At 41.5% G+C, this 26,986-nt stretch overlaps 2 protein-coding genes across 2 annotated transcripts; both read right to left on the bottom strand.

The window, feature by feature from the left end:
- Window positions 1-1,673: 1,673 nt before the first annotated feature.
- LOC129768280 (protein LTV1 homolog) lies at window positions 1,674-25,624 on the bottom strand. Its single transcript, XM_055769805.1, has 5 exons — window positions 25,492-25,624; window positions 25,220-25,405; window positions 24,420-25,153; window positions 2,050-2,319; window positions 1,674-1,983 (listed from the first exon to the last, which is right to left on the bottom strand). Exons 1-5 carry the CDS (start codon window positions 25,492-25,494, stop codon window positions 1,734-1,736), a joined length of 1,443 nt encoding a protein of 480 aa, XP_055625780.1. The 5' UTR covers window positions 25,495-25,624; the 3' UTR covers window positions 1,674-1,733.
- On the bottom strand, window positions 2,328-14,469 carry LOC129768279 (uncharacterized). Its single transcript, XM_055769804.1, has 2 exons — window positions 8,373-14,469; window positions 2,328-8,312 (listed from the first exon to the last, which is right to left on the bottom strand). Exons 1-2 carry the CDS (start codon window positions 9,070-9,072, stop codon window positions 4,579-4,581), a joined length of 4,434 nt encoding a protein of 1,477 aa, XP_055625779.1. The 5' UTR covers window positions 9,073-14,469; the 3' UTR covers window positions 2,328-4,578.
- Window positions 25,625-26,986: the final 1,362 nt, after the last annotated feature.

Raw genomic sequence — 26,986 nt, 5'->3', positions numbered from 1 at the left:
GAAATCCCGATCATCCGATACACGATGCAAAGAGAAGAGTGACGTAATCAATTTCTTTTTCACACCTTCCGGGCAAATCACGCCGTATATAGGATAATTTGACTACTATGCGACAACATATATATTACACAACAAAACAAAACACCTTCACACCTGTCAGCAGAACAACACATGTATGCTAGAAATTACAAGAGATAGAAAATATAAGAGATGAAGAGATCTAGAGAAAGGGAGTACGATAGAAAAACTTAGCTTGCTGGATTGTACTCATCATTTCGCTGGGATAGATGTTGTTCTCTCTTTTTCTGTCATTCTCACCGATGCAGCGAAATACTCTCAGAGTGCTTTTCCTCACCACACACATGCAGCCCAAGGCAACAGAAGAAACAATAAGTGAGCGCATCTTACAGTTCAGCTCAACGAATAGTGAAACTATTCGTTGAACAAACGTTCATTTATTATATTGCACCATAAAACCAACTACAATCTAATTCACTGATGTAGAATATCTTTCGAACATTTCTCCCGAAACGTCTCAGATACAAGACTCCTCACACCACTCGAAAACAAGTTCGACAATTTTGATGCTTATGTAGCAACATGTTTTAAACATACGAAAAGTTCGCCTGGCATCCCTGAATACCAGAGAGCATCAGGCACACACCGATGCAGGAGAACCGAAAACACACACCCCACTTCAAATCTTTAAAAATAATGCTGTAAACTGTATGTGAGAGAAAGTGAGAGAGAAAAGCGAGAGAAAGAAAGGAAAACTTATCTGACACCGCCGTCCGCTTCTTCCAACCATGTCTACATTCCCTTCTCTAGTGATATTACCGCTGCGCTCTCGCTGTGCAAAATAACACGAGAAATATTCTCCATGCGCTGAAGAAACGAAAGCACCACACAATAATACAGCGCGTCGATCAATAGCCCAACATATATATGGCTTTCACAAACACAAGCAAGGTAAAATGATGGCTTCGTCCAATTCATTTCATTGCTAATTCACTCTTTTTGCACTATCCATCCACGAAAATCAAGCAAGCTTCTACTGATTTCAATTTCAGCATAATAGGAAGATCATTTTATCACTAATTTTGCAAATTATGACACTCCAAAGCCCAGACAACACAAAGAAAATGATGTTAACAAGGAGCGAAAATGTACACGTCCGCTCCTGTACGCTGCACAATCCAGATTTCCTGTTGAAAGTCACTATAGTATAGAGGAAAAAAACGCCTCAAATTCCCTCAGAAAAATACATCGACAAGCCGATAGAGTTCTGGAAACAGGTTATCTGGGGCGATGAAAGTAAATTTTAGCTTTTCGGCCGCGAACAACAAGCACGAGTTTGAACGAAACCTGGTCAGGAACTTGTTGATAAAAATATCCAAAAAGCATCGATGACTGCGTATACGAGTAGACTATGTCCCGCAACATCGACCGCTTCGTTCAATAAGCTACTGGTGGTGGCAGTATCATGGTGCGGGGGTGCTTTTCTAGGTCGGGTGCGGTTATCTCGAGAAAATTGATGGCATAATCAGTTTCATTGACGCGAATACCTTCTTTTTGAGATACTGCCAGCAACTGAGTGGATCCACTAAAACACTCAACAATACCAATAAAATCTGTTTTTTCTCAAATTTTGCATCAGTAAACATACATTCAGCTTTCGCAGGAGTAAACTTTTAATGGAGAGACAAAAAACATAAACACGGGGCCAATATATATTACACAATTTTCACGCCAGCATTCGCACGTTTGTTCACTTGAGCCTTTTCCTGCTGCTTTTTCACTTCCTTGAAGGCATCCGTGTTGGCCTTACGTTCTATCCTGCGCTCGGCGCGATATTCCTTCAGCAACTTCTTACGTTCGCGTTTCTCGCCTTGCGTTTCATCCTTCGGTCGGATCGACAGCACACTGAGTGTGGAGATCACACTTCCCTCGCAGAGCGATCTCGGGCCGGAGGCTTTGAGGGTGCTGAAAATGCAAGAAATAAATCATTTATTGGTTTGTTAATGTTTCGCAAGAAATTTTCATGCTTACCTTTCCTCCTGATTCAATTTGGCCAACGACTTCACTGTCAGCTTGCCGCTGTCCGCCCCGAGTACATTCATCGGCAAACCGGTTCTGGGATTAATGCTAATTTTAGCCACCTTCTGTTTCCTTGGTTCCTCGATCAACTTCGGGTGGTTGTAGATGTTGGTGTTGGTGGACAGGATACTCTCGCAGTCCCATTTCTTCTGGGTTTCATCCTCAACCACCATCTCCACCATTTCCTCCTCATCGGAGGACACTTCTTGCAGTTGTAGGATTCTGTAAAAGTAACGGTGTGAATATCAGCTTTGCTTGATAGCGGGATTTGTCAACTTTTGACGTATTCGTGTCTGAACTGGGGAATATGTTCAAAGTTTCGAAATCCAAAGCGTTACGTCGGAACAACAACATTTTAAGCGCCAATACCTCCTAAACAACTGAACGAAATGGTAGGAGAACCCCTTCATTCGAAAAACAAAATGTCTACGCATTATATGTTTGTTACTCATTGATTCAAAAACTTGTTTCGATAGCTCAAAAAGTGCTTTGAAAGTAAAATATTTAAATCACAAAAATCTGTATATAAGCAGGTGCCAGCTCGGAAATCCACCCAGTTATAATTGTAGAGCGTTTGGAGCATGGTATCGCTACTGTGGCGTTGCTAATTTCGTTCATAAGGGAAGCGCTGATGAACGGTGTCACCAAGAGCCTGTTTGTGCACACAAACGGCATTGGTATATTTTATCTGCTGTACTTAAAATATTATTTCAATATTTTACTTAACCAAAAACTTCAAAAGGTATCTGGCGATACTCCAATTTTTCTTGGATTGCTAAAAATGTACCATTATAATTTGGGGTACAGCTGCAACAAAGCAAACACCATCGAAAGTCGTTGCACAGACGCCAAAAACATCACACACAGCACGAGGGACTTTGTTTTCAGCAAATTGATACCAGTTCTTTTTACTTTGAAACGAAATGTTTTGTAATTTTTTCAATCAAGTGTGATTAAGTTTAGATAACGTCTTTCGATAATTTATTATGGGTACAATGAAACTTCAGAAAGACAATTCATTCCCGCTCGACACTCGCCGGCAAACGATGATTACTAATTTCTCAAACCGGAAGTGGGTGTTGTGAGGAAGGAAGAGCGAGCACATCGTTTATGTAGACTGACTGGAAGCAACCGATATTTTGTCTATTGGAAATGGTATACAAATTATAGCACACACAAAGGGGAGAAACAGTTTGAGAATTAGTGACAAGCAAGGTATTATGTATAGAAAACATTTTGCACCAGTTTTGCGTGATTACTTCTTTTGATGAATATTTTACCTTCGCTACATACAAGTTGTCGACCAAGCTGTGCACAAATCGAACGATAATCTTGTTTTGATAGCCGTGACTTGCATATTAATCATGACTGAGATGAGAAATATTAATCATGACTGAGATGAAATTTCAAGTAGGTATCCCTATTTATAGTCGTCTTGAATTATAGAGACTTAAAACTTTTTCAGTTCATTCGACTCTATCAATAGTTTGCTTTCAAGGCATATAACTCGTAGACACTCTATCAATCGAATGAAGTGACAATTATGTCTCTCGTTCAGTCGACAAAAAGCTATTGAGACTCAAAACCTTGTCCCTCAAACGTAACGCTTAGAAACATCCACTTTCGCCCCAAATATTTATTCATCCATTTATTGAGAATTGACTCCGATGCAACTTCAAACAAATGATTACTAAACCAACGGTAGTCCTTCGTCAACCATGCGGTTATACCACAGATATAATCCATTTACATTTTTTTAATAAAACACAGTTTTGTTGAAATATTGAATTCAAATTTATTCTGGTTGTAGTTAAACACTCACATTTCAAGAATGAATTTCGAATTCGGTCGTATGACCACCACGAGCCCGTTTACAGCAATCGATCCGTTGGACCCAATTTACCACTACTCGACCACACATTTCAACCGGAATGTTGCGAATTTGGCGCCAAATCACAGGAAAGAGGCCATTGACGGTTACATGACGATCGTTCTCGTCGTTCTCATCAGATCACCGAACGGTAATTTTTAGAGGATGCAATGGTGTTTCTTGAAGCACATGTGGGTTTGCACCTGACCAATAACGCATATTTTGCTTTTGACAAAGTCATTTAGCCAGTTCTTGAGCCAATTTGATCTTGTAAGGTTGTAGCCCAAGATCATTTCGCAAAATACGCCACAATGAGGTTTGGGAGATGTCTAATTCTTGAGAACGCCATGCAATTGACTGATTAGGGTAATTTCGGATGGATTCACTTGCGGCTGCGATATTTTCGTTGCTTAGGGCGGCCATAAATTGGAGTAAGCACTCTTGAAGTTGCAACCACCGACTCCGAATTTCGGTAGTAATTTTTAATAATTATCAAGCGTTGCTCGTTCGTGTACTTCACCATGATGAAAATGTTGATTTGGCTAACGTTTTGGCATTGACAGATCATTAAAATTTTTTTAAAGGTTCTTTCACACGAAGACACAAAACTGTCAAGTCGCTAATGGATGACTCTTTAGCATCGCAACTATTTGATCGTTGGCTCGTTCCCGTGCGTAATCAAGGGCAGTATCTCCGTTATCGTCCGCTGCGCGCGGATCAAGTCGATAAGGGTGATCGAGTAGCAGTCGTACCATAAAGACCCGATTCTCGTGGGCAAACTTGTGCAGTAGCGTAGCGTTTCGAGAGCCTCGGAAGCGGAAGCCACGTACGCAATCAGAATTCACACCACGTTCTATGAGAAGGTTTGCTACGGTGAGGAATTCCTGTAGAAGAGCAATTACTAGCGCAGTACGCCCTTCATCATCTACCGCATCGCGATCACAACCGGCTTGAATAAGACGATCACATAGCTCGGGTTGATTTTTGCTGGCAGCAATGTGCAGCGCAGTTAGATCACCATGGGTACGCTTGTTGACGTCGATATCTTTGGCGAGTAGGTACTCAACCATCGGTAGGTTCACATCGATGACTGCGTATACGAGTAGACTACGTCCCGCAACATCGACCGCTTCGTTCAATAAGCTACTGTCGCGATCAAGTAGCGTGCGTACCATATGGTAGTGATTGAAGTATGCCGCGTGGATCAGCTGATGGGTCATGATTCGGGCACCCTTCGTTAGCAGGAACTGTATCATCCTGGTGTCATTCTGAGAGATCGCAAGACTGATCGCACTGACGTTATCATCTGCCAGGGCGTTTAGATTGTTTCCTGGCTGGGCTAAGAGAGCTTCCACAATTTGACGATTACCGCTGTGCACCGCACTGTGTAACGCCGTATAGCCGTAGTCGTTCACGAAGGATGGATTCGCTCCATGCTGTAGGAGAGTCATCGCTATGTCGAGTCGTCCACAGGCGGCAGCCGTCATCAGCGGGGTGAAGCTTAAGTAATCAAGCGAGTTTATGAGCGTGGATGCTTGGGACGATTGCAGGATATAGTAGATGAACTGCTTTCGTCCCTGCTGGATAGCCCTATGGAGTGAGTAACTGCTCAGCAGTTCCAAATTGTACTTTTCGTGCAACGTTTTGAATAGTTCCAAATTATTCGCCCCCAGAGCTGCGTTCAATAGACTGTCACTATCCATGTTAACTACCGTCGCTTCATTGAGTAGCCAACCAATTAAGACCGAATTGCCGAGAGTTGTAGAAATCCATAATGGGGAATAAACACCCGAAGTCACACTGGCTCCGGTCTCCAATAGTAGTTGCACAATATCTGTGTAACCATAACGAACAGCCAGTGCAAGGGGAGTTTCTTTGAATACATTGGGTTCATCAATCAGTGTCCGGTGACGTGAGAGGGCATCCCTAACCAGATCCCCGTCCCCTCGAAGGACTGCCCAGTGGAGGATGGTATTTTGAAGACGGTTATCGCGAAGCAGTTGCTCGGTAGGCAGAGTGTTCATCAATCTCCGAATCGAGCTCACCGCGTATCGACTGAGAATTTGTTCGGTCTCTTTGTTGTGAAGGTTTGCGTTGACCTCGGGATGAGAACGAAGCTCGATCATCTGATCGACTAGTTCGAATCGAATGGCTGTGGCGTAGCAAAATTGGTGTGGCTGCGTTAGAAGATGATTTATCTGCTGCTTCAGTCGATGGTTGGTTGAATGTGCCAAGAATATCGTGAAGTAGTTGCGATCAATTTCGGGTTGGTTTAAAAGATGGTTGATGAACATGGTTGGGTTATTGTTCAGTGCGATGGAAATCACATCCTTATTGAGCGTGTCACGTCCCAAGAGGCTGACCGGACATGATGCAACAATTTGTGCGATTTGTGAAACATCAAAAGCTCCGATAGCTTTGAAGAGCTCTTGCTGTGCGTTGATCCAGGCTAGTTTATTACGAAACAGGTCATGAAAACCATGCTCACGATTACTTTGGAACGTCGTGTGTTTCCGGAATAATTTAAATGGATTTTCAAGTATATACAATGCATTCATTTCGATCACCGATGAAGATTCAGTCAGGATATCGTACGTTAGTCGATCATGAGCGAGGTAATTTCTCAGATTACGCCCGGTTATCATCGGAACTGCTAATTTCAAAGTTTGTAAGTTATCCTGAAAAGCGCCTAAGCTGCAAAGAATCTCACCAATCTCTAGTAGATAATATTCCAGCGCATAACGATCTGTAGCTGAGAGCTGCAGCGAGAGTTTGTTTTCTGGATATCCGTACTTCGAAACAATACCTCTGATAGAATCAATTATGTATTCAAATTGATTCTGGAAGTATGCCTCATCACTTTTTCTCATTTTCTTCAATTTTTCTTTGAGGTCCCTCAACTGACCTCCGGCCCGTCGATCTTTGATGACCTCGTTTAGAACATGGTACTTATTGTTGAGATCAAACAGATTCTGATAGTACCTATTAGTCAATCTACGGTCGACCATTCCCACAAAATCCATGTTATCAATTGCTATTCCCAATTGACTCAATAATTTGAACGTTTCCTCTCTGCAATGATCGTTCCCTACAACCGTTTGATGTTTGAGTGATTCAATTGCTGACACGTTTTGCTTCACCAATCGTTGCCATATTTCATCCAGTAGGATTTTCCTTTTTTCATTTGTTTCGCTCAATCGCAGCTGTAAAATAAGATTTGGAGCCATGATGATCATCGACTTATCCGCACTTGTGTACCTTCGAACTCGTCTACTGATCCTCAACATGTACTCAACAATCGTCCGGACATGTTCGACCCTAGTCACACTCTGCCGTATGTAAAGTTCCAAGAAAAAGAACTGATCGATCAATTGTCCAATTGATGCGACGTCACTCTTCAAAGCATTGCTATGCATTGTCAGCAGCCGAGATATCTGTCTCAATTTAAGTCCCTCCTGAGGATCGTTGCATTCCTTGATCAAGTAGTCCACCAACAGGATCGCTTCATTCACATCCTGTGGTTCGTATCGGGACTGCAGCCGGGCTTTGAACTCCATCCCAATAAATTTTACGTACGATCGCATTCGTTCCACGCTTGACAATCGATACAACCGCCCCAGGTACAGCCGGAGCACATGAACATTCTCCAGAAACAACACGTAAGTGATCCATGGGCCGGACTGTTTGAGATTGTTGAGTATCGATCGAAACAGCTCGAGCGGACAATCTTGATCCAATCTACGCTTGGCGAGAGAGTATCCGTGGCTGAAAAACTGCCGCAAATCTTTGGTGATTTCGACGAAAGATTGAGCAGAAAAGATGTGCATAATCGAGTCCAGTTTCTTCGTTATGTTTGGTGTCTGTTTGGAGCTTTTGACGGCTTCGCCGATAATCTGTAGGGATCGTTTCAACGCCCCAACGGAAGTGAGAAGAAACGCCCGATCCTCTAGGTTTAGATCCGCCACCGTCTCGATGCTGGCGATGATTTTTCGAACCGAATAAAATTGTTTCGCTGTGTAGTAGGTTTTGAGGAGGCGCTTGAAGCGCTTCCGGTGGAGAAACGATCGCTGATCGCTCTGCAATTTCGTGCAATGTTTTTCGAGTGTGTCAATCTGCGAGGGATTGAGAAGATCAAAATGGCCGATTTGGGCAATAGTTTGAAGCTCTGGATCATCGGTCAATGCTTTCCGCATTGAAACGAAGGTTTGCTTGTTGATTCGTGAATGCGATGGTTCCCTCTCAGACATATGAATACACTTAAAGTACATTTGCGGGGAAAGTTTGCCAACGCTGTCCAAGTTTTTGAGAGCAATTTTTGTCGTTTTGAGGAAGCCAATAATGATCTCTGAAAAGTATTTTTTTTTCGATAAAAATGCCACCGACACATGTTAGCCTAAATTAATACCTTTATCAACAATGAAATTGAAGATATCGCAATTCTCATCCGCCTCGCCGGTGATTCCGCGCAGGAAAATTGCCAGACAAAACTGCAGCTGCATCAGAGGCAACTCCTTGATGGCATTTTTCAAGAAGAATACATGCTCGAATATTTGTCGAGTGAACAACACAAATCGGCCGTCCATATCGCTGAAGTCATCTTTATCGTATGAATTTTCCACGAGCTCAATACATTCAATCAAGTGCCGCAATCTGTCTTGCTTCTCCTCTGGCCCCATTTTATCACAAATCGGCCGCTGATAAGCGCTCTCTACGAGCAAATATTGTGCCCATTTGACAATGTCTGTCGATAGGTCAACGTTGCGAGATTGTAACTCTGCAAATGCCATTCTCAGCTCATCTATCGCCGCTTCATTACCCAATTTTCGCTCCATTTGTCGCATCAAAATTTGAACCACGAAAAGATTTCCTCTCACTAGGATCCTCTTGAAAGCTTCCACCGGTGAAAGAGACACACACTCGGCCTCCAACATGGTCCCGGCCAGTGTTCCTTCTGGTTCCAGAAGCACCGCCAATTCCACCGGAGTCAAACCATCGGAGTTTTGAGCGCCACAATGGAGCGCATTGTTCGCGATTAGATCGACCACTGCGACATGTGGTCGCTTTTCGGTAATAATTTCACGCACCGCTCGATGCAGCTCAGACATGTTAACGGGCGGTGTGTTGAACTTCGAATGAATCAGCTGGTTGAATGTACCTAAATATAACTGGTTCTCTTCTGGTGAGTCACCGTTTTGTCTTTCTCTGTTTTCGAGTGTTCGGTGCAATGGAGGTGGGTGATTGTGTGTCGGCTTCGCTTAAGGGGTGTGATGGAATTCCCCGAAAAGATCAGGCTGAGAATTAATTTCATTTTCATACTGCTCCCATATTTTTGTTGTAGTTTGTAATAAAACTAGGTTTTTTGTGTGTTCTTTGTGCAATTTGGTTTGTTCAGGTCAATCACGGAGAGTAACTACAAATTGTATAGTCTACCCAATCTCAAGCAACTGAATATAGATCATGAAAGTATAAGGAGCTAGAAAATAACATAAAAACGTATTAATCGATTGTGGTTTCATTGGTGTGAGAATCAGAACAAATCATAACTACATGCTCGAGACAAACATGTTTCTAACATTTCATGAAGTTGTAGCGTGTTTTTCGGGTCTTTTTTTCGAAAAGAAGAATGTATAACGATCTTATAGATAGTTACCAGATGATAAAGGTTCTGGAATTTCAATTTTCATATTTATAATGTTCTTTACCTCTGTGATCTTGGTAAACTAATATTTAATGCCTGTTTTTGATGGGGTGCAAAAAGATGATATAAAATGATTTCTAGGAACTTGTTTTCTTGTCGATATTATTCAGCCCATATATTATAAAGAAATATTCCCGAAACTGCAACTGTAAAGTAACCATAAACCACCGATTAGTTTATAGTTTACAATTCTTCCACAAGTGCATTTCTTTCACAAGTGTGTATATGTATGATCATTGTTTTTAGCGAATAACTATACGAAAGCCAAACATTTGTTTTTTTTTTGCACGTATAAACATAACAACGAATAATATACGAATCCGTTCAATCCGGTGACAAAAGGACTAAAATCAAATAAAAATAGCCCGGTAATGATGCATTATATTCAATAAATATTCCACGCCACTAACCAGAGATCGAAATCCTCGCTCGGATGCACGATAAATATTCAATCAATCAATCTAGTTTTCGATGAACCGTGTATTGTTGATATTTTCGTCTCTTCGTTTTCACCTAAAATTCTTTTTCAGAGAGAAAGAGATGTGGAAAATCTCGTTCTCGGAAGTTCAACGAGAATGGTTTTTCGTCTCTCATTTGGTACTGAAAATATGAAGCGAAAAATCATAGCTAACTTTACCAACGTTAATCTGTTAGGACAGCGTTCAAACGATTTGCATTTGGACAGCGTCTGAATTGTACAAATATTAATCCATCTCATGTTCACTTCACGATGAAACCCAATATTGCCACATATTTTCATGCAATTTTTTCAGCTGTACTGAAGAAGTGAAAAACCATTATCGGCATCAAGGAGTCACTGAAAACGAAACCATTTTTCGGCAATCATAACTCACCGAAAAATAAAAATCGGCTTTGCGTTTCTCGCGAGAATCGAAGCGAGCGTATAACATTCTCTCGCCTCCTATATTCTCAGCTATTTTTCCCTGTGGGTGAAAACGGATGTTTTTCGTTTCAAATCGGCGAGCATTTCGAGAGAGTTTCTCGTGAGCAGCCATCGAAGACGGACATAGGTTGCTCTGTGTTTTTTTATTTTGTTGAAGTTCCGGTGATGGGCGGCACTATTTTCTTAAAAGTCCAGAGGTTTCAGCTAGAATTGTGTTAAAAACAATAACGAATGATAGTGACCAATAGCTAGTTTTCCAACGTTGTTTCTATGAATGTGAAAAGTGTATATATCTGGTGAAGAGCCATTATCCTCCGACATGTTTCGATGTGATCCAGCTTCGTCTGTTGTGTTACCGGTGTATAGAGTCGATTAGCAGCTAAATCAGAAGTGATTGAAATATCATCGGAAAGAAAATGTGGTCCCATTTGACAGGAAATGCAATGCTAAAGCATGCTAGATAAGTGTTTTTCTATTCTATTCCGTAATCATTTTTTTTCAAATGGTGGTGTGATTGTAACATCCAAATCTCTAAACTCTTTATTTTTGTTTAGATGGGAGAGCGAGAGAGGTTAAAGTGCTGAGAGTTTTGCGTTTGTATAAGTGTGGCTTGTGTATGTATTGCCGCGGTTGTGAGTGAGTGCAGGGTGTTGTGAGGGGATGAATGCAGTTCTCCCGATTGAATCTTGGAGACTTTGGGTGGTTATGTAATCCTCGCTTTTTCACTGGGGACAAGTTTTCTTCTCTTCTATCTCTGTCTATCTTACGCTGGGCTTAGTAGTCGACTGTCTGAGGTGCCGATCGGGGAGAGCTTTTGGAGTCGTTGGCTCGGTGAATGAGCTTTGTTAATGTGTGCAGGGTCCTTTGGGTGCATTCTCCTCTAATTCTCTCGTTCTCTTCAAGTGTTGTGCTATGGGTTTTTTGTATCTCATTTCGTTTGATGTTTACGTGTTTGTGGGAGCCGAGGATTTGATGCTCTATTCTCGCCGCTCTGAGGGGAGCATGGGGTTCAGTGGTTCTGAGGGAACCATGCATTTGGAAATATTTATGCAAGCGAACGCAAAAGTATTTTCAATTACCAAATTAAAAACTATTCAATAAAGGTAAAACTATTTCAATTGTTATGATTTTCCGTTGCTCTACGTGCGATGTGGAATTAAAATTTATAGTAAATATAGAAGTGATTGTGTAAAACGTTCGCTGTGCAGAAAAAGGGGGGTAGTTGCTCTGAATAGATTTATTATAGTTGGAGAAGATGCGTATATTTCTGATCTTATTGGTTTTAGAGGTCTCGGTCTCTAGGTTACCTTCTCAGGTTTCCCACAGATAGGGAGATATGTTGTACTGTAGTTGTGGGAATATTTATGTAGAAATAATGTGTTTTTTGTTTGTGGGAAGTTTACAAATATCGTATTTCGGTGTCGCGTCTACAAGCATAGGATTGAAATTTTATCGCCCGTTTGTTTAAAATATGCGATTACTCCCGGTTCATTTTAAGGGTCGATTATGGAGATCTTTCGCGTGCCAGTATATGCCGAAATATCAACGCACGATAAATCATGAATTATAAAGTTTATATGGATTTCTCGCGCGGTTGACTTTATAGAGCTCTCGTTGAGATTATTCGTTGTCGCATTGGTGCATATGGAATAATAAATGTTCAATAAATTACAAAATATAAAGTTGGTGTGTTCTTTGTGCAACTTCGCTGGTTCTGCTCAGTCACGGAGAGCAACTACGAAGTGTAAGGCTGTTCCAGCTTAAATCACAAAATATAAACTCGATCCGGCTTGTTTTAAAAATGTTCTCCCGGTTGTCTTTATACTTCTGTCGTTGGGTAACGGTTCAATGGAAGAATAAACGTACAAAGAATCAAGATACATATAGTAGGTATGTTATGTTATAGAACATTTCTCCCGGTTGCTTATTTGATAACGAGAGAAGTTGAGGGAGATGTGTTCAGTGGATTTTGCGCGCATTCGCAGGATCCGTCTGCCGTGATTCTTTGGTCGGCACTTCGAACTAGAGGTGTGCAATCCAGCTCATCATGATGAACAGCTCAGATCAGCTCAGTTCATCTAAAAGAGCTGTTCTTTATGAACAGCTCTTCAGCTCAGTTGTCAGTAACGACGTCTGGTGGCGACTTTCAATTTGGGTCCCAAACTCGATAGTGTAATCATTATCAGATTAGAAGACACGAAGCCAGTTTTTTAAAATGTTAAAATTGAAATGAATTTTTTCACACCGTGTTATTAAATTACTTAAAACACGTATTCCTGAATCTTATTTAACCATTTGTCTATACATTTCCGACATTTTTACTGAGAATTTCATTATAATATAAAATTGTCTTCAAAAAGAATTTTCTTATGAGATATTTTCACCACCTACAAACAAAGTGTTTTTCATTGAAATAGAATACTAATTTAATACACAGATGTTAATTTTCATTCATAATTTTAATTTTAAAAACGTGTTCATTCTGCCTGAAAGTCACTTATTATTTTTGGCGCCCCCTAAACTGGTAAACAAAGCCCAATTCCGTCAACGCGAATATAACTGTTGAAAAGACAAGGAACAAATGAAACTGAACTGATGTTATAACACGCAGAGCGAGAGACGGTCAGTTCATTTGAATCTCACAGCTCACACACTCTCTTCAATTCTACAGCTCTTTTCTCTCCTGCATCATCATCAAAGTGAGCTGAAGAGCTGTTTGATTTTTTTTACGAGCTGTTCCGCGTCAACTCACTTCAAAGAGTCGATTCTTCGGAACAGCTCTTGAGCGGATGGCACATCTCTACTTCGAACAGTCTACGGTTGAGCTTGGCGTGGGATGAGTGAAGGTGGAGGAGAGCAGATGTTGTCTTTGGTGAGAGAGCGATGGTGACAGAACCGTGTAGGCTATGAATTCCAAAATTTTCAAATTCAATAATATAAAATCCGAAAAATTAAAAATATGATATTCAAACTCTAAAATCGGATTTTTTTAAATTTCATGGTTTTTATAGTTTAATGCATACATCGCGATTGGAATTCGATAAATAATATGCTCCGGTTCAAGTGATTTAAGAGGAGTTCTCTCTGTTACCTTCTCAGGTCTTCAAAAAAGGACTCCGCGATCACAAATGGAGTTCAATGAAGAATAGGTGCGATGAATAACAATGTACAATATATATTTCCGGTCTTATTGATTTTAGAGATCTCTCGGTCTCTCGGTTACCTTCTCAGGTTTCCCACAGTTAGTTCTCCGACATCGTAATTGGACTTTGATAAACAATTCCGTTTTGTTGTGTGGTCGATAGTTCGTGTTCACACAATCACATCACTTACCACAGTGAATCCTGATTCATATCTTTCCCACTAACCACTATCCCTTCCATGATAACCGCTAGGGAACCACGCTATAGAGGCGACCCTTCTGGCCTTCGGGCGGCGAATATCATACTAACATTCCTTCCCTTTCCCTGGTGACTGTAAGGACGTGGCCGGCGTCGTTATTGACCATTCAAAGCTCGAATCACCGAAAATTGCACAACGAGAATGATTTGCTAGTCCCAAGCGTCATTCTGTGGGTTCTTTGGCAATTTGGTTGGTTCAGGTCAATCACGGAGAGCAACTACGAATTGTACAGTCTAACCAAGCTCAAGCTCAAGCTCAAATCAGCGAGCATTTCGATCTCTGCCACTAACATTATTTTATACACTTCATTGAACAATATTCGAAAATAGGAAAGAAGTCACTTGTCCAAAAAAGTTACTCCTGTACTCGCGTAGGTGTCTCAGACCGAAAGTGATACGCTAAACGATGACGAACGACGAATAACGAAGCTAGAGAGAATTGCAAAGTCGTAGTGTAGATATTTTTTGAGAAATGAACCAATTATTGATTTCTCGGTCTCATAGACCTATGCGCGAGTATAGGAGTTGTGGAGATTGGCACACCCCTGGTTGCCACTCACACCAACAGAGAGAGAACTGTCAGGGAAAAAAGCCATAAGAGAAAAGTATCCCGAACGTATAGTCACACTTCGCGTTTATCGAAATATATATATATATATATATATATATATATATATATATATATATATATATATATATAATTCGAAAAGCGAAAGTTGCATTTTTATTCGGATTCCGTATCCGCCCAAATCGGTCCACCACATTGGTGACCCCGACGTAAATAATCGCGTAAATGGAAAAATTATTGAACTCCTGCGATCTAGGCGATATGAAGCCGACGCACCTTCTAGCCCGGATGCAGGATCTGGCCTCTGGGCTAAATGTAGACGATGGGCTCATGAAAATGTTGTTCCTGCAGCGTCTTCCTGCAAACGTAAGGACCGTATTGACGATTCACGATGGCACGCTTGCCAAATTGGCCGAAATGGCAGATAAGATGGTAGATTCTTCCGGCTCACACGTAGCAGTAACTACATTGCAAGCACCATCTCCGACACAGGAGGAACTCGGTGAACAAATCGCTTACCTCACATCTGAAATTCGAAAGCTCAAAGGACTAGATAAAAACCGAAACATTCGAAGCAGATCGTCGTCACGGGTGAAACAGAATTTCGACGATTCAATCTGCTGGTACCACAAGAAGTACGGTATTAATGCTCACCAGTGCCGCGAGCCGTGTGCTTTTAATGATAAGCTCAGATGTTTCGATCCTACTGCCACCAGAAGAGATAAGACTAAACCACCGATCCCGTTCCTACTGCACGCTCCAAATAGTACGAACATTCCAACTTTCGACACACGTTTCCTGTACGTGGATCTTGGACTCCGCAGAAGATTTTCGTGGATCTTTCTCGTTGCAGACGTTAGTACCGCCATAATAGGGACAGATTTCCTGTCCCATTTCAGTCTAATGGTAGATCTCAAGCACCGTACCATCATCGATGGAACAACAAAGTTAAAGTCCACAGACGGGGTGGTAAAAACGTTCCTTCACGATGTTACAACAATTAACTATGATCATCCATTTCGGCCTTTGCTTGAAGAATTTCAAATCATAACACGTCCATCGATGTTACGCACAGAAGTTCGCCATGATGTTACGCACCATATTGTGACAAAAGGCCCCCCGACCGCCTGTAAAGCACGTAGGATGTCGCCAGATAAGCTGTTACTCGCTAAACAGGAATTTCAAACGATGACGGATCTGGGCATTTGTCGTCGCTCCAGTAGCTCATGGGCTAGCCCGTTGCATTGCGTCCCCAAGAAATCTGGACAACTGCGCTTCGTCGGCGATTATCGCAGGTTGAATCACGTGACGATCCCAGATCGCTATCCTGTTCCACACGTCCACGATCTACTAAACTCATTCCACGGTAAGTCAATATTCAGACCTTGAACGGGCTTAACACCAGATACCCGTAGAGGAAGAAGATATACCAAAAACGGCCATTATAACACCATTTGGACTGTTTGAATTTTCTAGGATGCAGTTTGGCCTGTGTAATGCAAGTCAAACATTCCAAAGATTTATGCATAAACTATTCGGCGATCTAGTTTTTGTTGTCGTCTTTATTGATGATATATGCATAGCATCGTCTTCTATCGAAGAGCATCATCAACAGATGCGAATAGTGTTCGATTGGCTTCGCTCAAACGGCATGGTAATAAACCTACCTAAATGTAAATTTGCGAAATCAGAAGTCGAGTTCATCGGAAGGATGGTGTAAAACCGTTACCCAGCAGGGTGGCAGCTGTATTAGGTTTTACTCGACCAACGACGATTAAGGACCTTCGGCGATTTCTTGCATTTGTAAATGGATACAAACGGTTCGTCCGTCAAGCGACCGATATGCAAGCAGCGCTAAGATGTCTCATCACAGGTAACAAGAAGAATGATTCCAGAAAAAATCACTGGATCGAACCAGCATTAAAAGCGTTCGAAAGCTGTAAAAAAGCACTAGCAGAAGCAACACTACTCTACTATCCAAATCCAGAGAAACCTTTGGGCCTACTCGTGGATGCTTCAAACACCTCAGCCGGAGCAGTTCTGCAGCAAATTGTCGATGGGGCTTGGCAGCCGCTAGGTTTCTATTCGGAGAAATTTTCATCGAGTCAACGCAATTATTCTGCTTTTTGACGGGAGTTGATAGCCATGAAGATGGCCGTAAGATACTTTAGACATCTGTTGGAGGGGAGCCGATTTACGATATTCACCGATCATAATCCTTTAACGAATGCCATGACTTCGAATTCTGCTTGTCGTTTACCCCACGAAGAGAGAGCGTTGCAGTATATTTCCCAATTTACCACCGATATCAAACATACTAGTGAGAGGCACAACGTGGTTGCCGATACGCTGTTTAGAGTTGATACCATCAGTTCTCCTTCGCCGATTGATTATCGAACCATTGCGCTGGACCAAGATATCGATGCAGAACTACAGAGGTTACTCACATCGAATAGTTCTTCGTTACATCTGAAACAAGTTACCTTGCAGTCGTGTTCGAAACCCCTATACTGCGATGTCTCGGTAAATGGCTTCGCACGTCCATATGTCCCAGAGCCACATCGTCACCTAATTATGAAGCACTTCCATGACATTGCCCATCCTGGCATACGAGAAACTCGTAAGTTTTTATCAAGTAGATTCGTATGGCCAAGAATCAACAGAGATGTCGCCGAGTTCGTGAGAAATTGTGTAGCATGCCAGAAATCAAAAGTTCAACGTCACATAACCTCGCCTCTTGCTTCGTTCGGTTTGCCTAAGTGTCGTTTCAATCATATCCACATTGATTTAGTGGGCCCACTACCACCATCTAACGGTCACGTTTACCTTCTCACCATTGTAGATCGATTTACCAGATGGCCCGAAGCAATTCCACTGGTGGACATGACAGCATATAATGTATCAATGGCACTCTACCCTCAGTGGATCTCCCGATTTGGCTGCCCTGAATTCATCACAACGGATCAAGGCCGCCAATTCGAGTCGGAATTATTCAGCGAATTAGCGTCTATACTTGGAACAAATCATACTCGAACAACCGCGTACCACCCACAAGCAAATGGGATGGTCGAACGCTTCCACCGTAAACTGAAGGAAGCAATCATGTGTGTAGACGCAAAGAAATGGTTCTTCCGTCTTCCCTTAATCCTGCTGGGTTTGAGAACCACATTCAAAGAGGACTTAAACTGCTCTCCAGCTGAACTAGTGTACGGGCAAACTTTACGGGTACCAGGATAATTTTTTGAAGTACCCAGCCCTTCTGGTCACCTGAAAAATCGAACAGATTCTGAATCAGTAAAGATGCCGCTATCGCATGAACCTCGGACAAATCAAAAACGTGTTTTTTTAAAAACTAGTTTTGAGAAAAACGCGATTGAAGTTAGTTGTTATAGCCTTACTAAATTATATACCGCATTACTGAAATTACTTTAACTTGGTATTTCCACAGGAAATAGCAAAATTGTTGTTGGTGTCATATACACCCTACCGGATAAATCGGGCGACATGCAGGTTATGAGGCGTCATACTGATTGTTTGGAGTCAGTCGCATCCAGGACTAACGCAGAAGATATGATCATTGTTTTTGGTGTCTATAACTTGACAGGGTTAAAATGGATCAGTTCGGATAACGCATTTTGCACACTAGACGTTGCTATCTCTTGCAATATGCGGCAACTTAACAGTTTTCCTAAACGATACGGAAACATTTTGGACATTTCACTTGTCAGTTAAGTAATAGACGGTGCTTTTACGCTTGACAGTATGAACGACCCGCTCATTGCAATCGATGAATGCCACCCGCCGTTCATGGTCACCTTAAACTGCAGCTCTCCCACACGTTATACTAATGATATCTTCGACCTTCGGGGGTATAACTTCGCAAAAACCGATTTCACACAATTGTCTATTGTGTTAAATCAAATTGACTGGTCCTCTGTCCTGAACTGCCTCGATATTGATACTGCGGTCCACATATGTTCGTCTAGCAATTGCTCAATGTGTTCCGTCGAACCGGCCACCCAAGAAACTGCCGTGATCGAACGAAGAACTATGTATGTTGGGGACAAGTGGTCACCCTAACAGAAATTTACCATTGGACTCTCCATGACAGCTTCGTCTGTCATTTGGGATGACGTCGTGTGGAACAAAAGAGGAGTTGTCAAGAAATATATAGTCTACGTCTAAGAAGAATGAAGTGTGTTTTACGATTTAATAAAGTTTTAATTTGTATATTCCATTTACGCCTTGTAGTTACATTACTTGGAAAATACAACAGTGGCGACGAGTTCGCGTGTTAAAATTCGTTAGTTAGTTCGCGAGACGATCGCGATTTTACTATAATCCCCGCCGCGGAAGAGAATTAAACGCTCATTCAGCACAATGGAGGAACAGCAGCGCGTGGAGCAAAATGCGGGAATCAATGCACCCGGTTTCATTCCTCAACAAAATGGACACCCAACACAGCAGCAGCAGCAGCAGCAGCAACAACAACAACATCATCATGGGATACCATCACACTTTTCACCTCCACAGGGTCCAACCTTCCAGCAGCCTGTTTCTACCGATGCAATCATCGTGCAAATTCTACAACAACTAAGACAGCAACAAGCTGTCACAAACCAACTTCTTCAGCAACAACAAGAATCGAGCCAGTATCAACAAGGTTTCATGCAACAACAAGAACTTTTATTGCGGAACGCCATGTCATCAATTCAAGTAAACGTTCCCCCGAATACAGAGGTTATTTTAGATTCACTAGCAGCGAACATAAAGGAATTTCTATATGATCCCGAAAATCACAGTACTTTCGCCGCTTGGTATGCCAGGTATGAAGATCTTTTTGCGAAAGATGCTGCGCGAATAGACGATGGAGCTAAAGTCAGGTTACTTCTATGGCGGCTAGGAACAAACGAAAATTACAGATACATCAGTTTTATTCTGCCGAGTGCACCGAAAGATTTTACGTTTGCAGATACGATAAGCAAATTGAAAGCACTATTTGGAAGCAGAGAATCAGCAGTCAAGAAGCGATATTCTGCTCTTACTGTCACAAAAATATCCCTCGAAGATTATGTTACCTACGGTTGTCGAGTAAATAAAATGTGTGTGGAGTTCGAGCTTTCGAAATTATCGAAAGAGCAATTTAAATGCCTGATCTTCGTGTGCGGGTTAAAAATAGAGTGCGATGCAGAAACAAGAACAAGATTGTTAACCAGAATTGAGGATAATAGTGATGTCACATTAGAGTCTTTAATGGAAGAATGTCAGCGAATAATCAATTTAAAAAATGATGCAGCAATGATAGAAGGCGTAGGAGGTCAAGTTCATGCAACCAAAAGAAATCCAGCGTATCGAAATCTAACAAGGCGACAGCACTCCAGTGAACAAACTGAAAATCATCCCCAACGCAATTTCCATAGATCATCTGGTCCCAAAACTCCGTGTTGGAACTGCGGAGCGATGCATTACTCCAAGTATTGTAAATTTCGGAACCAGCGATGTACAGAATGCAAGCAGCTGGGGCATAAGGAAGGGTACTGTTCTAGCGCGAAACGATCTTTGAAGAAGCCAAGTCAACGGAACGAGAAACACTATACCAACAGCATCACATAATCCGTCGACTGCGTTCGAGGTAAACGTCGTTATGTGTTGATAAAAATTAACGGAGTATCAACGCGTCTACAATTAGGGTGGGTTTCTTCTTCTTCTTCAATGGCACTAACGTTCCTAGAGGAACTTCGCCGTCTCAACGTAGTATTACTTGCGTCATTTTTATTAGAACTTAGCCGAGATTTCTATGCCAAATAACACGCCTTGAATGCATTCTGAGTGGCAAGCTCTAGAATACGCGTGATCACAGTGCAAGTCGGAGGAAATTTCTTTGACGAAAAATTCCCCCGACCAGAACGGGAATCGAACCCGAACACCCGGCATGTTAGTTATGACGCTAACCACTCGGCCACGGGAGCACTAAGGTGGGTTTAGACTAGGGATATATTCATGTGAAGAAAGATGATGAGATTTATAGAAATCGCATCAACCGTTTACACTAGCGCGAACTTCTATAATGAATATATTAATATTCTCGGTGAATTTATTCACCTCAAGTAGAACTGCATCCAACTTTGGCGATTTCTCACCAGTGAGAAATTCACCAGCGTTTACATATGCCTGAATTTATTCTATTGAAAGTGGTTATATATATATACCTGGAAGAAATGTATCATATATATTCTCACCCGTTTACATCTATTTGCGCGTGAATAAATCCATCTATAGCTATAGATTTTCCTAATGTAAACCCGCCATTAGACACTGCATCGGACACAACAATTATATCCGAGGAAGTTTGGCGAAAAATTGGCGAACCAAAAGGGAAATCAACAATGCAAAAAGCCAAGTCAGCAACAGGTGAGCGGTTACCTCTCCTATTGGAATTCGATTGTGAAGTCAGCCTCAACGAATCAACATGTAGCGGTCACATATATGTCTCCGAAAATTATGAATATTCAGTTTTCTTTGTTTCGTTTTTTACGCTGATTGGTGTCTAATGCAAATTTTCTATACAATAGTGACTATATGCAAGTTTATGAATAAGTAGACTCGTGAACATACCTGAAACAACTAGTACTTAAACTCACAAAAACGCGCAGTAAAATAAGCTACAAAATATTAGGGTACTTTTGTACCCGCATGCATCTTTACCCTCGGGATATGTGCAGACTCCAGATGCAATAAATTCAGAGGGAAATGTAAAATACATTGATCGGTCAGCCATTCTGGCGTTCACATATTTTGGAAGTCCACGAGAAATGTAATCACTGGTTTAATCAATAATTTAATCAATACACAAATGACTACTAAGCCAACGGTAGTCCTACGTCAACCTTGCGATTGTATTTTAGGTATAACCCACCCATAGTTTTTGAATGCGTCTTTCGGGAACATATTTTTATGTTTACTTTGCGATTTTAAAGTGAGTTTCAAAAATTAATTACCTACTTTAGTATTTGTAAGTAATTTGTATGAACAATCCTTAGTTACACTTGATAATTACTGAAGTTCATGTATACATTTATTTTGTTCAATTTCAATGAGAAAATAATGTCAAGTTTTCTCATTTTATCAACCGCATAGTTTTCAGATTGGTAAGAATTATGTATGAATGAGAAAAAAAATTACTTCATTCTGGAAAAAAGGGTCTATTGCCCAAAACAGTTTAAGAACCCCTGCTCCAGATCAATCGAAAGGAACCTCAAACGAAATCCAAAATCATTCTGGAATTTTGTAAATTCAAAACGAAAGGAGACTGGACTTCCAATCTCCTTATCACTGAATCAAAAAGTTGCATACACTAGTTCAGAGAAGTGTGAACATTTCGCCGAATTCTTCCGCTCTATTTTTGAAGTTGCACCAGCGAATTAAGATTCCGCAGACCTACTCCACATCACTCCATATGAGGTGATTGAGCTGGATACGTTTGAGGTCTCAACTGAAGAATTCGTAAAAGCTGTAAAGAAACTAAAATCATCGAATAGTCGCGACCCAGATGGAATACCTGCATGTGTTATTAAAAAATGCTCTGTCCAAGCCACTGCTGCGCATATACTTGTCCATGTCGTTGGCCAAATTCCCGACTGACTGGAAATCTTCTTACATGTTTCCTGTCCACAAGAAGGGAAACAAAACAGATGTCAGATGTTACCGTGGAATTACGTCTCTTTGTGCATGTTCAAAATTGCTGGAGATCATCGTTTCCAACTGTTTAACAGAACAAAAGGACACATTTCTTCAAACCAGCATGGTTTCTATCCCGGAAGGAGTGTAACCACAAATGTTACTGAGTTTACATGGATCTGTCTCAGAAATATTGGTCAGCGCAAACAAGTGGACACAATCTACACCAACTTGAAAGCAGCTTTTGATCGGGTTGACCACTCAATTCTTTTACGTAAACTGCGTAAAATGGGCTCGTCTGAAGATTTTGTTCAATGGCTTGAGTCGTATCTCTGTGATAGAGCTCTCGCGGTCAAGGTTGGATCATCAACTTCAGACTGGTTCTGTAATCCCTCAGGAGTGCCTCAGGGAACCAATCTTGGCCCTCTGCTATTCTCGCTCTACATGAATGACGGAACTTTACTTCTGGAGAACGAGTGCTTTCTGATAAACGCTCTCTCTATTATAGTGATTTTCAACACATTTCGGCTGGTTCGTCACTTTAACTTCCATTTTTGGAAGAATGTCGGGAGTGAGAATTGAACTCGTGATCTCTGCGTGAGAGGTATGGATGTTATTCTGATATACGCTGACGACACAAAAATTTTCGTGATCGTTGATAACGAAGATGATTGTCACCGGCTTCAGGAGCTACTGGACAAGTTTGCATTATGGTGCCGTGCCAACAACATAACCCTCCGCGTTCCAAAGTGCAACGTCAATAGCTTCCATCGCAAGGAAGTCTCTCTGCAATTCGAATATGTTATCAATGGAACACCCTTAACGTGCTGACGGTGTACGATCTTGGAATTATTTTGGACTCGAGCTTAACATTCAGAAACCATCATTCAGAAGTAATTGCGAAGGCACGACGACAGCTTGGTTTTATTGGATTCGTTTCACAGTGCCGTAATCGATCGCATAGAGGTCATTCAGCGTAAATTCGTGAGATTTGCGCTTCGCAACTTGCCGTGGAACGATCCGGTCAACTTGCCGCCCTATCAGGACAGATGCAATTTGCTAGGACTGGAAACACTAGAACAAAAGAGGAAGAATGCGAAAGCTGTTTTTGCTGCTAAGCTGCTAAACGCCGACCTCCTGGCCCTAGTGGACATAAACGTTCCTGGCTACGCACTTAGGACCTTCGAATTCTGCCGCCTGCCACGATGGAGACAGGACTACAGTGGTAATGAACCAATACGAGCAATCATGCGTCATTTTAATACCGTGTTTTATCTGTATGATTTCAGTGAGAACTCTGCTCAGTTTCGCACAAGGCTACTAAGAAATTAGAATTCAGTACTCTTCATTTAGACTATATAACGTTGGATGAAATAATAAATAAATAAAATAACTCGATAAATAATGGTATTTTCGAAAAGTCGTTTCTAGTGTATGTTCTGGAATGACTTGCACATCAGAAATATGCAAAAACAATATTTTTTTTTAAAGTTCTAGACCTTTCTCCATTAGAAAATAAAGTACAGAATCAAGTACAAGAATACAAGAAGTATATTCTGCTTTTCTGATGAGCTTTCGTACTTTTCGCTGAATACCTCCCTTCAGTTTCTGCATAGTGACCGTCGTCAATCGTATCTGTAATATTTTTTCTACCGCTTTTCCAGATGGTCAGATGGTTTTCTGATTGTTTTGCCACATTTCCTTAATTCACGCTCGACAATGTCCAATGTTTTTCGATGAGACGAAAATCAACTTGTTGCATTCATACTTTTTTTCAATAAAATCAATATTATTCTGCGTATGCCATTCTACGACATCCCAGCTGTAATGGCAGCTGTTGGGCCAGATCTTCACGAGACATTGTAACTGAATCTATTTGACAAATGTAAAACATGGTAGAATTCAATCTATTTTTAATTCATAATTCTAATTATTTGAATAAACTAATTGTTCGCGGCAGCATGCTCGTTTATCTCTCTCATTCGAAAGCAGCTCGCGTTGTCGGTAAAGCTATGCTGGCAGAGCGGGTCAGCACCGAAAAAAGAACATATCACAGTGATATAACGTTCATCCTTTCAAATACAAGAACTGATTGCACATAATCACTCCTCGCACGCACGCAGTTTAGAATTGTCGGAATTTGCTTTGCTTTATTGTAGTTCCGCGAATTCAAACAATTGTAATTCCGAAAACAATGTACTCACCTCTCCTTGTCCCACTGCTTATCATACGCAACGTCGTACTTCTCGTCGCGCTCCTTCCGATATTTTTCCGCATACTGCAGCAACACGTCATCATCTATGTCGATGTGACCCTCGATATCTTCACATTCCAGCGCTCCCAGCTCGGGATCATTGTACTGCTCGTAGAACTTTTCAAATCGATCGTCCAGCAAACTCAACTGTTCGTTTCTTCTGATAACACTACTGCTGATCGAGTATTCTGTGAATCTCGACTTTGTTTCTTCCCGGTCGAAGTCCAGCGGACCCAAACCGTCCCGCTCCTCATCATCGTACATTCCTGCCTCATTGGAGTCCACATCGCTGCATTCATCTTCCTCGTCGAAATAATCATCCCCATCTGCATCCCCACCCATGGCTTGGTCCATGAAGTCATCATCCAGTTGGTTTTCAGGGTCTTCATAGTCAAAATCGTCGTCCAGGGCTGCCACCACATCCGGATCCCAATCCGGACGGGGTCCCGGTCTTTGTTGTGCCTTCTTTTTCATAAGACCCTCTTCTTCCTCGACCTCGGATGCGAACACCGAGCTGGGCAGCTTAATGCTAACTTTCTCTGCACCAGCCGTTTTGGTGGGTTGAACCGGTTCCCAGTACACTTCGTTTCGGCCAGGCTCCCGTAAATGCTGCAGATAATCGTAATCGTCATCAAAGTAGATGCCGAATTTCGCCTGTACATCACGCCGTTTGGTTGGATCCACCTGAAACAAACCGTTAGTATGAACAATGATACATCTTCCAAACCCTATTCGCCGTGGCTTTTTTACCTGGCCTGCAGAAGTGGATGCACGGGAAGCAGCACCCGAAGCTCGCGGGTCGTCTTTACCAGGAGCCGACACCGGGACAAGTACATGCTGTGGGGCGTTTTCATCCACGAACAAAGGATCCTGCTGGCTACGGTTGACCAGCCGAAACGTGACGGCTTTTTTCTTGTCGATGAACTTCTTTTTGACCTGGTGCGTAGTAGAGCGAATGAACGAAAGGTTACAATGAATAAATTTTATAAAAAGGTGATATATTCAGAAATTATACTACTTACCATGTTAGCCTTGTAATATGTTCACAAAACTATGAAAAGTTTGAGGCGGAATGGATTTTTTGTATCTCCCAAGTGTACGAAATGCACAAAACGTGATTACCGACGAGAAGCTCGTGTTTACTTCTCCGAGTTGTTGTTTTGAAAGACTGACAGCAATGTCAACTCGTACTTTTTCAATGAGCTGTGAGTTGCGATTTTCAATGGAGGCTACACTTAGAGAAATAATTAGTGAATATGACATTCTACTCCAGAAACGAATATAATTTAATTTTAATTTAAATTTATATTTTTGAGGTAAATTCTGGTAAATTTTTATAGGCACCAGAGATGCTTCGTTTGAAGATATGTCTTCATTTCGTTTTCATTTTGGCTTATTGTGAAAACTTTTGATTTTGTGAAAACATTTTAAACGCATTATGAAATATGTGAAGACATTTCAGTATGATAGATTATGTGGGTTTTTGAGAATTATTATTTCCATGAAAAAATTGCCCAAATTACGACGATCTGTGAAATCTTTATGAAATCAGCGGGAGCGTGCGAGATATCTTAAGCGACGAACCAGCGAAAGTAGCAGCGCTTTTCTGCTACTTAAAAGATGCCGAACTATTCTTCAGAGTCTAACGCGTGAACAATGGATCAGCCACGAAGATCCTTGTTCCTTCCCCTCCACGATGAAGGGGAATAAGAACTTCTCGGCATCTTCAACGGTACGGCTTCCTCTCCTGGAGCCATGGTCCGAGGACATCCTTACAAGCTGGTCCAGAAAGCAAGCAGCAATTGGAGAAAAACTAGTATTTTTTATTCAATTTATTTAAAAATGTTTTAATGCGTTCTTCTTTCGTCGTCATTTCAAGATCCAGTCTACGTAGTCATTTTACGTTAATGTTTTATGTACATTTTATGTAAGTTGTTGTACCTTGCGGCAATATTTACTGCCGTCACTACAGAGGCGAACCAGCCTAGGAGGTTGAAAGCCTCTCAAATAAAGAATAAAAAAAAATAATAATTTCCATGAAATTCTAACTATTTGCGGAAAATATCATCACAAAATGAAGGGCTTATGCATCAGTGTCATTCGCTTTTCAACAGTGTCACTTGTTTACTTTTGTTTTTAGCAATCAGCGGAGACTTTTGACTCGGGATCATTTACATGCTTTTGTGTAACTTTTCCGAGCTGAAAATTCGCATAGAATGAATTCAACCTCAAAGCTACTTAAAATTGCTGCAAGAGAGAAATCTGTATATAGAGAAGGAGCTACGAGGAAAATAGGTGGCCCAACGACACAAGGAGGTCACGACACAAAAGAGAACGAGACAACTCTGCATCGGCTCGCACTTCATTGCACACCAGCATGCAAGCAAAGCTATCATATACGCTTTCGGTGCAGAAAGCTTATTTTCTTCTTTGCCTCTAACATATGCATACCGACCTCTCCATGCATCATGAAACAGCAGGATCGTACGGACAACGCAAAGCGAAAGATTCATATTC

Source organism: Toxorhynchites rutilus, chromosome 2 (genome assembly GCF_029784135.1).
Source record: "Toxorhynchites rutilus septentrionalis strain SRP chromosome 2, ASM2978413v1, whole genome shotgun sequence".
NCBI lineage: Eukaryota > Metazoa > Arthropoda > Insecta > Diptera > Culicidae > Toxorhynchites > Toxorhynchites rutilus.
Note: the sequence above shows the minus strand (reverse complement) of the source record. Positions and strands in the feature narration are given on the sequence as shown.

Excerpts from the sequence above, each read along its gene's own strand:
- LOC129768279 (XM_055769804.1), bottom strand. The coding sequence starts at position 9,072 with ATGTCTGAGCTGCATCGAGCGGTGCGTGAAATTATTACCGAAAAGCGA. Across the intron at positions 8,313-8,372 it reads CAATTTCATTGTTGATAAAG|AGATCATTATTGGCTTCCTC; the intron begins GTATTAATTTAG and ends AATACTTTTCAG.
- LOC129768280 (XM_055769805.1), bottom strand. Across the intron at positions 2,320-24,419 it reads AAGCAGTGGGACAAGGAGAG|AATCCTACAACTGCAAGAAG; the intron begins GTGAGTACATTG and ends TTACTTTTACAG. Across the intron at positions 1,984-2,049 it reads AAATTGAATCAGGAGGAAAG|CACCCTCAAAGCCTCCGGCC; the intron begins GTAAGCATGAAA and ends TTGCATTTTCAG.